The sequence below is a fragment of the Amblyomma americanum genome, chromosome 4, assembly GCF_052857255.1.
Source record: "Amblyomma americanum isolate KBUSLIRL-KWMA chromosome 4, ASM5285725v1, whole genome shotgun sequence".
NCBI lineage: Eukaryota > Metazoa > Arthropoda > Arachnida > Ixodida > Ixodidae > Amblyomma > Amblyomma americanum.
This window is the reverse complement of record NC_135500.1, coordinates 194340438-194354475: the sequence shown is the minus strand read 5'-3', so window position 1 is coordinate 194354475 and position 14038 is coordinate 194340438. Positions and strand designations below refer to the sequence as shown.

The 14038-nt window shown below is 50.7% G+C and overlaps 1 protein-coding gene across 1 annotated transcript in view; it reads left to right on the top strand.

The window, feature by feature from the left end:
* The window catches only part of LOC144128942 (uncharacterized), a 53324-nt gene extending 39286 nt beyond the window's left edge, over positions 1-14038 (top strand). The window contains exons 2-5 of the mRNA XM_077662765.1: positions 6402-6590; positions 8461-8709; positions 10214-10420; positions 11984-14038. Coding sequence (XP_077518891.1) covers positions 6462-6590; positions 8461-8709; positions 10214-10420; positions 11984-12655 — 1257 coding nt within the window. The 5' untranslated portion in view covers positions 6402-6461 and the 3' untranslated portion in view covers positions 12656-14038. The remainder of the gene's footprint in view (positions 1-6401; positions 6591-8460; positions 8710-10213; positions 10421-11983) is intronic.

The window sequence follows — 14038 nt, the reverse complement described above, 5'->3', positions numbered from 1 at the left end:
TTAAGTTCACCTGGTGAGCTGTATTAAACATTTTCTTTTCTTTGGCGATTTGTGATGTGTTCGCACTTTGATTTTCATCCTAGAAGTCTTCAGACCGTGTGGATCAGACGGGTTGCGCAACGGTTGCTAATATGACGGCGAAGCGACACCAGGTGACGCGTGTCTGCACTCTGCAGAGGTCGTAAAAGCAATTACGAAGGGACGTCAGCTATACGGCTACAGTACGTATGAGAGATTCAGATTGCAGACAGCTATTTACAATAAGGCTGGCTCTTCGTCACGAGCAGCGAAAAATACCTTGAAACTCATTTGCTGTCTTCTCACCTCACTGTGCTTTTAGTTTTCTTAGCTGCCGTGGCTTGGCTGCGTTGAATTCGCAATTTACATGACAATAAGCACGTTAAAACGTCCGTTACTCGTTACTGCTGTTTACTGACGAGCACCATAGCTTGTGTCTCAATTGTATTTTGTTTCGCATCGGCATGTCTCAACAAATAACACGTTCTGGCCTTTCTGCAATGTCCAACTTTAACATTATGCGAGATGCACCAATGAAGACTTCAACGCAGACACTTGACCGCTCTTGAAGCTGTACACACTGAATACAACAGCACCTGTACTAGTCTCTCTCTCCATCCGTCCGTCCGTTTTTTCTTTCTTTCTTTCTTTCCTTCTTTCTTCCTTTTTTTCTTTCTTTCTTTCTCTCTCTCTCTCTCTCTCTCTCTCTTTCTTTCTTTCTCTCTTTCTTTCTTTCTTTCCTTGGTTTCTCTTCTTTTTCTTTCCCACTTTCTCCTTTCTTGCCTCTTGCATGGGAGCATGAGTGGACTGCCGCCAATATCGCGTCCATATCCATGTAAATAAGAAATACGGGCCCAGTGATCAAATAATAGTGAAACAAGGGAGGGCTCTTTATTAAAAGAAGGAACTTTCCGGCCCGTGTACGACTGCCCGCACGCTACCACGCTGCGTAGTAAACGGCACGTATCAAGGCAGTAGCAGCATATACTTCGAGATTGACTGGTTAACCCCCCCTAGAATATTGGCAGCGCGTGTTCGCGCGGCCCGCGATATTCGTTCTCCGCCTGACAGAGCTGCCTCCGCGTCTGCCGTCCTATGCAGCAACGCTGGCCAAATAACGAGCCGCTGACAGGAAGCAGGCGCCGGAATGTGAAGCGACCCATGCGCTAGGGCGCGCATGCGCACAACGAAAGAAAAAGAACCGTTAGCTGCGCAAGAAAGTAAAGCAGCAGGATCTATCGATATGTTCACACACAAAAAAAAAAAGAACGCTGCAGCGTCAGCGGTGGTCAGTCAGCGTTGCTTACCTCCGTTGCTGGGGTGCTTGTGCGCAGTATATAACGACGCGTTTTGCGGCGCTGTTTGCTACTTTCTTTTGCTTTTTGGCGTTCGCATGAAGCCCTGTTCTGAATACACCGAGTCCGTGGTTTATTTCGTTTTAACCTGCTGGCCTGGATCGCCATAGAACGGCAGTGAGGCGGCGGGGCCCAAGGCATTCTTCAGTCAATGCATATATGTTTCCTTGTACCTGCCTTCCTGTTATACCTTGTGGGTTAAATGACCTCAGTGAATTATTCATCTGTTCAGACATACAGTAGGTGAAACTGAAGATGATTCATATGAACGAGGTGACATGGCACCCACGAAGATCCGTTTGTGCAGCTGTACCTTTAGTCGGGATGGACGTCAGGTGCAGGAATTTAACGGAGTGGATTCCAAGAGAAGGCAAGCGTGTCAGGAGGCAGCAAAAAGTTAGGTGGGCGGACGAGATTAAGAAATTTGCGGGGACACGGTGTACGCAACTGGGACAGGACAGGGTTAATTGGAGAGGGCTTTTCCCTGCAGTGGAGGCTGACGGGATGATGATGATATTAATGTGAAAGTGAGTGAGTGAGTGAGTGAGTGAGTGAGTGAGTGAGTGAGTGAGTGAGTGAGTGAGTGAGTGAGTGAGTGAGTGAGTGAGTGAGTGAGTGAGTGAGTGAGTGAGTTGGTGAGTGAGTGAGTGAGTGAGTGAGTGAGTGAGTGAGTGAGTGAGTGAGTGAGTGAGTGAGTGAGTGAGTGAGTGAGTGAGTGAGTGAGTGAGTGAGTGAGTGAGTGAGTGAGTGAGTGAGTGAGTGAGTGAGTGAGTGAGTGAGTGAGTGAGTGAGTGAGTGAGTGAGTGAGTGAGTGAGTGAGTGAGTGAGTGAGTGAGTGAGTGAGTGAGTGAGTGAGTGAGTGAGTGAGTGAGTGAGTGAGTGAGTGAGTGAGTGAGCGAGTGAGCGAGCGAGCGAGCGAGCTAGCTAGCTAGCTAGCTAGATGATGCGAAGGTTCGGTCTAGTGAGTCAGTGTTGTGATTTTACCACCACAGCAGTGTGTACGTGCTTGGCAGAAGCAGTTTTTAGTGCTGAGTATAACGCGTACGAAACAGCGCTGTATGTTCTCTAGACGTAGCTCTTGTGAAAGGTATTTCCGTTTGAGTGTATTCGGCAGTATTTATTGCAAAGCGTTCAAGTTGTTCCTGTTGCTCGGTCACTTGCATTCTTGCGTGAAGAGGAATACGCACACAGTGATGATGACGCAGGATGTGGGCCTACGTCTTGCGGTGTTCTGTACATGTTGAGCGTGTGCCCCTCTCCACGCAGGTACCTTCTTTCTACACGCTAGAGTTGTGTTCGTTGTTGTCGTGCGTGCGTGCGCGGGTTTCTCTTATCACTAACAGCAATGAGTAAAGCAGAAATTTGGGCAAGTTGGTACGTATCCATTTTGAAACAGCGCTTTATATCCAATCTCCCCTTCGGAAAGGGCGACCGATGGGCAACTAATGCACGTCGCGCCTTTCTCACGTATAAGAAAAGCTTCAAAAACTTCTCGCGTCATCTTATCACAATGGCGAAACACGATATTGGTGTTCTTATAGTCGGGGGTACATTTGCATTTCTTGCAACGGAATGCACCTTTAGTGAGAGGGTCTCCTTCTGTTTTTCTTTTTTCGTACTCTTTTTCGTGTTTGCATTTGCACCTTCTGCAGTGGACCGCCACGTGTGACAGGGGGTCTTTTTTTCTGGTGTTCTCATGTTCCATGAGTCGCTTGTTGATGCATCTTCCTGTTTGGCCAATATATGTGGCGCCACACGAGAAGGGAATTTGGTATACTACCCCTACCTCGCAAGGTACATAATGGGAAACATGGCGCACCTGCAAGCCCTTTTGTACCTTGCGAGGTAGGGGTAGTATACCAAATTCCCTTCTCGTGTGGCGCCACATATATTGGCCAAACAGGAAGATGCATCAACAAGCGACTCATGGAACATGAGAACACCAGAAAAAAATACCCCCTGTCACACGTGGCGGTCCACTGCAGAAGGTGCAAATGCAAACACGAAAAAGAGTACGAAAAAAGAAAAACAGAAGGAGACCCTCTCACTAAAGGTGCATTCCGTTGCAAGAAATGCAAATGTACCCCCGACTATAAGAACACCAATATCGTGTTTCGCCATTGTGATAAGATGACGCGAGAAGTTTTTGAAGCTTTTCTTATACGTGAGAAAGGCGCAACGTGCATTAGTTGCCCATCGGTCGCCCTTTCCGAAGGGGAGATTGGATATCTGGCGTCACATGTGGCATGAGTTGACTCTGGTGGCGATTAATCTTTCCTAACTCTGTATATATTTTGTGTGTTTTTTTTTCAATAAACCCAGTTGTTAGACAGCGCATGTTTGTCTTTACACCTCAGTTTCCACGTCCCGTCTTTGTTGCGCTGTTTCAAAATGCACTAACAGCAACACTTATAAAAAATCAAGGTGCACTTTCTAAATCAATAAATCAGGCGGTCTGCATCCCTTATGCAACTGGTGCATGAGCTCCTTGCTATATAACTACGCCACCTTTTTTTAAGAAGCATGTGGTGGTCGGCGAGAATAGGGCTTAACTTTCTGTCCAGATTTTCGCAATCTCAGTAATCTAGAACCTTACTAGCCTCTTTCTCACAAATCTACTCCTCTTTTGGGCTGTATGTATCGCTGCAACCCACTAGTTCTAAGGCCACTCCAGCGGACGAACAAGCACTCGCGGTTTCCAGGGGACGCCCGGCCACTCAATAGCATGAACCGACAACTGTGAGGAAGAAGGTAAGCAAAAAGGATCGAATGTATGAAAAAACGTTTGAGCGAAAAATCAACGAAGCCTCGCAGGAAGGCAACAAGGTGTGAGCGAAACGACGCGCAAATAATGTATGCTGAACAAGGTAATGAAAGAAGTTTTCCAGAAAGCGCGGTTTCGTTTACTTAAAAAGACAGGGAAGTCGAGCAAGAAAAGGGTTGAACAAGAGTTGAAACATTTAAAAAATAATTAATTAACTATACTGAACAAGAGGTAACCGGAAAAAATCACGAGAGTGCAGTTCGGGGTGTAACTTGTTGTTGTAGAAATATACTAAACACGCGTATATTACCATGCGAGTGTAAAAAAAAACAGAAACCAAAAAGGTTCCTGTAGTACTTTAATTTGCGAACAGGTAAACGTAATTAGGTTCCAGGAGTTCAACGAAAATAAAGGCCATTCTAGCGAATCGATGAAGATGGCAGGGGTAAAGGATGCCGTATGCCACTGCGGGCGCCCACGGTATAATAAGCGGGACGCGAGGGTGCCTCATTTCCCTAATTGCAAGTTCAGCCGGTGGCGAGCCCGCACGCAAAAGCGAGTCACGTGGCAAACTCAAGGCGACGTCGGTGGGAGCCGCCACGTTTCGCGGCAGCTAGATGCGCACGCAAGCACATCGACTCCGCGCAGCTCTGATTCTTGCAACGCGGCCGAGGCTATATACCTCGTTGCATTTGTCCCAATATGACGCCTCCGCCGCACGTGTGGTCGAACTTGCTTCTGGACCATTTATTTTCTCTCCGAAGCCCCACAATGATTGGAAGATAGCGCTAAGGGTAATTATCCAGAACTCTTATAAGAGCTTGGAACGCCAGAAGCAGTTGAAACCCAAGGCGAAGTGAGGCTGATGCTGTCTCCAGGCATGCGGAATTTGAGCACTTTTCTGTTGTTACAAACTGTGCTGAAGCATTCAAACGCCACTAGTTGTTCAGAAGAGTCAGTTTCTCTCTCTCTCTCTCTCTTTCTTAGCTTAATACCGAGAAAAATGCTCTATAGTATTCAGCCAAGGTACTCTTGCACAACACCTAGCTTAAGCTCCGGCCCCTGCGTTATAATCGAGTCAAGGAACTTCGTGACGGCCCTATATACCTGCACACCTTCTCGAAAGATGATAAAGTTCGACCCGCGGCTGGCGGATGAGCGTGATGCGCCTGCCAGAAAGAATGCCTCTACACCGCTGCCCCAGCCCAGGCCCAGCCATAGTCTGGTGCCGTATACACGAGCCGACACAAGCCGTCTTGTTGTTGGTCGGCCCCACGGCGAAGGGAACGTCTTCTCCCGATCGAGCAGCGCCGCTCCTGAATCACGTCGGCTCATTCCGACGGGAAACGCGCGCGTCGCTGTGTGTGCGCCGCATTGTGCGCACGTGACGCCTGCTCCGGGAGGGAAAGACGGCCGAGGCGAGCTAAAAACCTGGCATCGTTGCCAGCAGCAGGCAGTTCACATGCCGATCGCGTCTTGAGGCGGAGGGTCCGCTCCCTTTCCCTCTGCTGGCGGCCCTGGCTGGACGCGTCGTGGTCGTCTATATTGGCCTCATCCGGGGGCTGCGTGGCAACAAACTCTCGGACCATCGACCGTTCTGCCCCGGGCATCGTCAGGTCCTCCCAGGCGTCGTTGTCGACGCCTGGTATATTCATGCGAGCGCTGTCGTACTCGTAAATGGGCCGTTTTCTTTCGGGCCATTCGGTGGGGTGTAGCCGCTCTGGTCGGTAAGCCGCCGCAACCGTTTGGTTCCAAGAGTCCGTGTGTTCACTGCTACTCCTCTTTCTTTCTGTTCTTGGTTGATCTCTGGCCGGGCAGGATTACAAATTCGCATGAACGATGCATCGCGGTGTTAATATCGCGGTGTGTATGACGTGAACCTTGTCATTTATCGATACTATCAGGAGCAAGTGGTCACTCGTCAAATAGCTCTTGTCGATCATCGCTGCGGTGTAGTCAACCAAATAGTCTTCTATTTAAAGTTCCCGCCTTGCTCCTTCCTTTTGTTCGTCTGCCTCTTCCTCGCAGTAGAGAAGAAATATTATTTATCTCAGTATTTCTTGTCTTGCACTTCTAAGCACTTCTTTCTCGTCATTTACCAACCACTTTTTTTCTCGTGCGCTTCATTATTTCATTCCCTCCTTACTAATTTTTCTCTCAGTGTATTTTTTTTCTAGTGTGAAATGTTTACTCCATACCTGGCTTGGCGCAAACGTGCCCAGCATCACCGTTCAATTGTTCCGTCCTTGACCTCCCCACCACAGATCCACGTTGATCGAACTACGTCCAGCACTGGACTCGGACGCCTCCACTGCTTCAGCGCCATGCTGAGGTGCTGTCGGGCAACGCTCATGTTGCGGCTCCCACCGCTGTTCCTGCTGCTGCAGCTGCTTGCTGCGCACCTCCGGGCGGCCCAAGCCTGTCCCCAGCGATGCCACTGCCTCGAGCTGCAGGTGCGCATTTGAAGCTCGATGTGTCGTTCTGTATTTGTTTGTTTGTTTGTTTGTTTACTCGTTGGCATTACAAGCCCCATTGTGAACACCCGTCATTGTCGGCGCTATGTACACGCAAGATCCAGCTGCCATGGTAGGCAAATGGAAAACTGGACAGAAGTATATCCTCCTCTCCACATTTAGAGGAGAGGAAGGAGTGGTTGAAAGGTGTCTGCAACAGGAAGAACCCCCCAAAATAAAGAACTGACTTCGTAACGTGCATAATGGCTAAGAACGACACAAAAATGAAAACATAAAGCGTACAGGGGAGAGGGAAGCCTCAGGGAGCTTGCCAACGTTTCGACAAGAGGAATTGTCCTCGTCTGGGCCCAGACAAAGACCGGTCCTTATGTCGAAACGTTTGTTCACTTTGTGTTTTCAAGAAACTGATCTACCTGCCATCTCGCTACCAAATAAATGAAACAATTTCTAAGAAGAAGAATGAAGTTTCGCGAGCGGTTAAGATTCTACAAATGATTCTAATGCTAACGCATTTCAAACGCGTAATGCTATTAGGCTCCCTTTATTTTATTTATTTATTCTCTGAATGCGATAAAAGCGTGGCTTTAAATGCTTGCGCGAATCTATCACAATTACTTCCCTCATTGGCTTTAACGCCGCCACAGGGTTGCAGTGCCGCCACAGGGTAGGAGTTAAGGGCTGAAGTTCAGTCGCGATTAAAAGTAAATCATAGAACTGTTGGAAGATTAGCACTAGGTGCCCACGGGAAAACCACAAACGAGGCAGTACAGGGGTATATGGGCTGGGCAACGTTCGAAGCACGGGAAGCTCAGAGTAAAGTACTATACGAAGAACGCCTGAGGAAATTGGACGATAAAAGGTGGGAAGCTAAAATATTTAAATACGTGTACAGAAAGAGCGTTGACACACAGTGGCGGAAACGAACTAGAAAGCTGGCCAGTAAGTTTGCCAGAGACGAGGAAGGAGAAAGAAAGAGCATTAAACGACAGGTTAAAAACGTCGAAGGTAAAAATTGGATAGATTCAATGGAAAAGAAGCATAGTGTAGAACTATATCGGTGCTGGAAAAGGCAGATCAGGAAGGAAACGTTTTATGATAACTCAAGAGGCAGTGCCCTCCTCTTCGAAGCTAGGTCAGGGTGTCTTCGAACGCGCAGCTACAAAAAGAAATTTAACGAAGAAGATGACACACGTGCTGTGTGTGGTAAATCTGTAGAAACAATAGAACACCTCATTCTAAAATGTGATGGTATTCATCCCGATGTCGATGCAGGCACAGTCACTCTTTCTGAGGTCTTAGGGTTTAGAGATAACAATAGTCATGTAAATAAATCTGCGGTGGAAATTAGCAAAAAGTGAGTGGAGGATTGGTGGCACAACAGCAGAGAGGTGACATAAGTTTTAAAGTGTAGGAAGGCGTATTTTAAAGAAAATGGCGAATTTTATTAACAACTAACAACAGAGTTAAACAGAAATAAAGGAAAAAAACTGAGCATGGTGGCAGCTACCACTGCCCCGTTTCAAAGGGGACGCTCCTACCTTCTATCCATCCATCCATGCAGCGCCGCCACAGGGTTGAAGCACCGCCACGCCGAAGGCTCGGAATCCTACCGTAGTGTAGCTATCGCTACAAAAGCCTGCGGAGTGGCAACAGTATGCTTGGCAGCTGTCGCCATCTGTCGCATGCGCCCGTCACTAACATGAACTGCGCATGCGCAGTAAGAGCTGGCGGTTGGTTTTCAACCAGTGGAGCTGATGGAGGAGAGGTGCGCATGCGCAGAGTGGCCGTGCGAAAGAGGCGGATTGGTTCCGGCGACCTTGGGCTCACTGAGAAGTCGCGGTGTGCGCAGGTGCTGTGCCAGGAGGCCGGATACCGCGAGCTGCCAGCGCCCGTGCCCCGCGCGGCCGTGGCGCTGCTGCTCACCAGCAACCAGCTGGAGCGGCTGGACACCGACTCCTTCCGAGGTCTGGTGCGGCTGCGCAAGCTCATCCTGGACAACAACCGCATCCAGGCACTGGCGCCGTTCGCCTTCCGCGGATTGGCCGGCCTCGACGAGCTCAGCCTGCAGAACAACCCGCTCACCGTGCTCTCACAGCAGGTATGTATTACTGGCCACTCAAACTATACTACCACCGGAAGGGGGTTAACGAGCCACAGAGTCTGCTTGGATATCTTACACGTGAGGAAGGGGATGGAGTGAAGAGAAGGCAGAAAAGTTGACTCCACCGTGTTCATGGTGTCGAATCATGGAATGGATATGACAATAACTCGAAATACGTTAAAAAGGATTGGCTGGTGGGCGAGTGGGTGCGTTGTTTGAAACGCCGAAGAACGGCACACAGACGGTGATGAGCAGACGGATACACGGCACTGTGATAATAACTGAATGGTTTATTACACTTTTTTCGGCATATATATAAATAAAGCAACATAAGAAAAAAATGCCGTACAGTTAAATACTAAACTATAAAAAGGCTGTCCTTAGTAGTGACTTAGAAATTTTTAATTCGTTATTTCAGTCTTCTTGCATTCCATTGAAATGTCACGGTGCCTCTGAGCTGCCCACGAAATGAGGGTTCAGCTGGGAAGCCAGCTATATAGCCGGGAGCTTAATAACGGAACCAGCGCCACCCTGGGCACGCAGCGCACACCCGCAAGGGTGGTGGTGGTGTTAATGGACACAGGGCGGTTTAGGACACGCAGGTCCTTGGGCCCTCGCACGGCCCCGCTGCACTCAAACGTCCATGTCCCGGAGGCTCATGACGCTGGCAGCCCGGCCTGTGGCGATGGCTTGCTTGGCCGGGTCCTCGGAGCGCAGTAGGGCCTCCCAAATAGCAAGGTGCTCCAGGTCCCGCGGGGGAGGATCCGCCGGGCAGAGGAATAGGATATGATCGAGAGGGGCTTTGGGGTGGTGGCAGGGGGTACAGGAGATGTTTGTGTGGAGTTGGTGATAGCGCGAGCGTATATAAGGGGAGGGTAAGGTGCGTGTTTGGAACCGCCTACAATGTGTCTGGTGATAATTGTCGAGGGAGGGATGGGGTGGGGCTACAGCCAACGCTCGGCTTTGCAGGCCTGCGTCAGTTCACTGAAGGAATACATGCGTTCCCATGAGAACCCCAGATCGGAGGCCTCCGGTGCTGTACTTCAAACTCAAGAGGCATGTGCTGTGCGATTCCCAGGTGGTTAAGATTCCCAGGTGGTCAAAATTATTCTGGAGTCCTCCACTGCGGCCCCTATTTCTCTATTCTTTCACACCCACATTCCTCCCTTCCCTTAGTGCGCGTATGAGGCGTACACTGAGATGTGAGACAGTTACTGCGCCCTTTCCTTTCCTCAAAAACCAATTATTATCTGCTTTGGAAAGTTGGACAGCGACTGAGTCGCCGACCGCCGGGGACATGAAATTAATACGTGACTGGCACAAAGACCTTCCGAAGTCGCTAGTCATGGCTAGTCATCAAAAAAGAATTCAGGAGAGGCAAATTCGCGCCCACTTCAACGTCTGTCATACAGGTTTGTTCAATATTTTGTGTCCTATATTCTGTTTCCGATCTGGACGTGGTGCATCTACGAGCTTGTCAATGTCCTCGCATCTGTCGCAGGCGCTGTCCGGACTGAGCCGGGTGCGGATGCTGGAGCTGGGCTTCAACCGCATCGCCCGCGTGGAGCCGTTCGCCTTCGCCGGCAGCAGCGACCTGGGCAGCATCTCGCTCGAGGGCAATCCGCTCGAGCTGCTGCGGTCGCGCGCCTTCGCCAACCTCAGCCGGGTCGGCTCGCTCAGGTTTCCCAGGAGCCTCGCCGCCATGGAGGTATACGTGCACTAAACTTTATCATGCGAGACGCTTTGACATGCTCCTTGGTACTCGCGCGCTTTTCTAGCCATAGGACCAAGGGTTCGTTCCCCCAAACACGAAAGGAGTAAAAAGGGTGTAAGCAGAGCACTCCCTTTAGGGGGCAGCGTATGCTGCCCAAGCCCTTGGGTAGATTTCAATCACTAAAAATACGGAGTACTTACGGTTGGCGACGGTAACAAATTCCCTTTTCAAAACATACCAAGTTCTAGCATTAACGAAGATTTTAACCGAGGTTTCAACCTCCTATATTTACTAACCTCAACACCTCCAGTGCTGCATTTAAAAGCCTCCTCCCATCGCTAACTGCATCAAGTTACTATGATTTGCGGTGGAAATATACCTTCGTTGCCACGAGTATCGCATTTCATGTATTTAGTGATCGAAATCTACTCCGGAACTTGAGGCAGCATACCCTGCCCCAAAAAGAGTTTGGGCTAGAGGACAGCTTACACCCCTTTTACTCCCATATAGGCGTATTCGTGTCTGAACGAGCGCCCTGAGCAAACCAAAGTTGTTTGGTCGTACCAGCTGCTAAATTTTCGATAGTTACCATGCATCGCAATGCAGCAATCTGATGTGGCCAAAGGTTGCAGGCATTCCAGGCTGTCATGCCACTTGCAACATTAGGATGAACTGCCTATAGGACTGCCGAAAACATGGAAACGTGAGTTCCATGCAGCGAGTGTGAGCTCCCGCGCAAGCATGGAAAGACCCGCTGCATCAACCTTTGAGAAACAGATGGTTACGTGAAGGCCCCTGCAGGGGACAGATCGGGCCGTTTCGTCCGCGCGGTGGTTTCATGTGGTGCGGCAGTGACCCGATGGCAATGCCGTGCCCTTTGGCGATAACGCTATAGTAATGTTCTCGGATTTCTGAGATCATTTGTTCATACTATCCTCAGCGTAGAGCAACTTGCAGACCTTTGAGGGCAGCTTTAGAATCTGGAAAAACAGAGCATCGTATTGTGGGTTCTTTTGGCTAATGAACTGAATAGCAGCCAGAAGCGAGTGCTGCACCCGCCGAGGAAGTATGGTACGCTGATTTCCCCTTGATCAAGACGGGCATAGTTGGCACGGCCGCAGATCTTGCAGAACTAGTCGAATTAACTAAGCCGTCGTTGATATTATGCAGAAATTCTAACTGGATCTGTGTAGAGCATCCGACGATACACCGAGGTTCATCATGATGCCGGGTATATGAAGGAGCACTCTAGGTCATGATACGGGCTCCTTGCGTAGGAGGACGAACTCGAGGCTGTTGTAAACTACGAGGGCAGAAAGGCGCGATGAGCGTCAAATACTTTTGTGAAGGCAGTAAGGGGCTAGTGGAAAGATGGTGGCAGGCGACCCGAATGAAATGTCGCAAATGAGCGCTCAGGTTGTCAACCATAACTTATTTGTATAAGTGTTCTCTGGCGAAACTTGCCACTTCCAAGTTCACAACAGTCGTGCGCCCCGCAAGGAGCTCCCGCAATGATGGTCAGTGACGGTGACCCCTGCCCCCCTCCCCATGACGCAGCCGGACACGTTTGCGGGCCTGAAGAACGTGAGCCTGGTGTCCCTTGAGGCGCCCCGTCTGGAACGTCTGCCGCAGTTCGCCTTCCGGGGCCTCGAGCACGTCGGAGAGCTCCTGATCCGCGACGCCGAGATCGGCCTCATCGACTCGGGCGCCTTCACTGGACTCAGCCACGCGCGCCGCGTGACGCTCGAGGGCTGCACCGTGGAGGCCGTGCGCGCAGCCGCCTTCGCCGGCATGCGCGCCGTGGGCCAGCTGCGGCTGAACGCCAACCGGCTGGGCAGCGTGCTGCCGGGCGCACTGGATTCCCTGGACCAGGCCTCCGTGGGGCACGTCCTCCTGGCGGGCAACTGGCTGCCCTGCGACTGCCGCCTGCACTGGACGCCGGAAGCCCTGAGGCGGCGAGGATTCTGTTCGGCGCCCGCGCACCTGCTCAACGCGTCCGCCGCACAGGTGTCGCTGGACACGCTGCCGCGGTGTCTGCCCGAGCACTTTGTGCCCCACTCGCGGCCGCAGAGTCCACTGTCCGGACGCCAGCAGACCAGCCGCGCCGCTCCGCCGCCGGCACCTCGAAGCTTCGCCGGTGCTCCGGTGTGGGTGGCCGTGGCGCTGCTGTCGTTATCCGTTGCCAGATGCTCGCCGCTGCACAGCTGCCTCGCGGGAAATCGCCTTTGACAGCCCTCCCTCTGTGTAATCTGCCTGTGAATGGACAGTGCACCTTCTCTCCCGTTGGCGACTGTGATGCTCGTTAAGAGTTGTGCGCCGTCACAAGTGGGGCAGTGAATGCAAATCGGGAACATGGGGACGTGCTTCCCAGATTTTGTGGCCGAAAGCAGGTGACCGTGGGCTGGAGCGAACGTGGGAATAGTTGTCTGGTCATATCCACTTGAAAATGCGCTCTATCTCAGACAGGAGACCCGAGATGATGGCGTCCTTCTCTCCTTTCTTTCCTCACTTTACTTTTGGTGGCACCGTTACGCATAATGCGGACTGCGCAGCAAGAACTTGTGATGATATAAGTGTGCGCATGCCTCTCGCGCTGATGGCATTTTGCTGCATTGCACTTGCATTGCTGCATTTGCCCAAAAGCCCGGGGACATTTATGGTGCTGTGCGCTCTGTCTCTTCGTGCTGATGACTCACCGAAGCTGTATTGTAGAGATTTGCCTGTGGCGTGACGTTCAAAACAAATGTTTTATGCGCCTTCAAGGAGGGGGCGATCTTTGCTCAACCGTTCATAAGATCGTATAACGTTAGAACTTTTTTTTCTTTTTCGTATCTGTGGCCTTTTCGCAAACACAACGCTGACACGAGTGTTAATCGTACGGGCGATAGTTACCGGACAGGCTATAGTGCTGAAGACAAGGCGAGCCTTAGCTTGCCTAAAATAGCGGATTGAAAAGTGAACAAATGAATTGTGTAATGACATGGTGACAGTGCGTTATGGGCAGCGGCACCCCGGACACCAAATAGTTGAAAACACGGTGCGAAAAACGTCTTCTACGTGGCATGCACTTCACCGCTCGTGCAATGTTGAGTGGACCTGTGGACTCTGACTGGACCAAAGATGTGCCGTGCTTCTCGTTCCATCGCGATCCTAATTTCAAGAGGAAAACAGCGACGCGCCACATGCTAAATGTTAGGTCTCTCAAGCCGAACGTGTCATTTCAGCGTGGTCATGCCGCCTGTCATCTCAGAGACCATCAGACGGAGAAAATCCTGTCACGAACTGCGACGCTAGACCTGCCTGCACGACGGAATACCAACGAACGTTCACCTTCGGATCAACACGTGGTCGGTGTTGCGCAAAACATGCAGTACCGTCTGGCTGCAAACTGTTTGGTGCTGCCATCTGCAGCCACGCCGCTCAACGACGATGCGCCTTGAATTCCGGTTCACCGCGAGAGGGCACGAGCAGCAAGCGGAGGCTTCGATCGCGAGTAGCGCATGGAATGGCGCGTGGCCTGAGCTGGCGTTGTGTTATGTATGTGTAAGTTACAGGATATACAGATTAAATGTTTAGAAAGGGAGCATGCACTTGCTCTTATTAGCAGCAAGT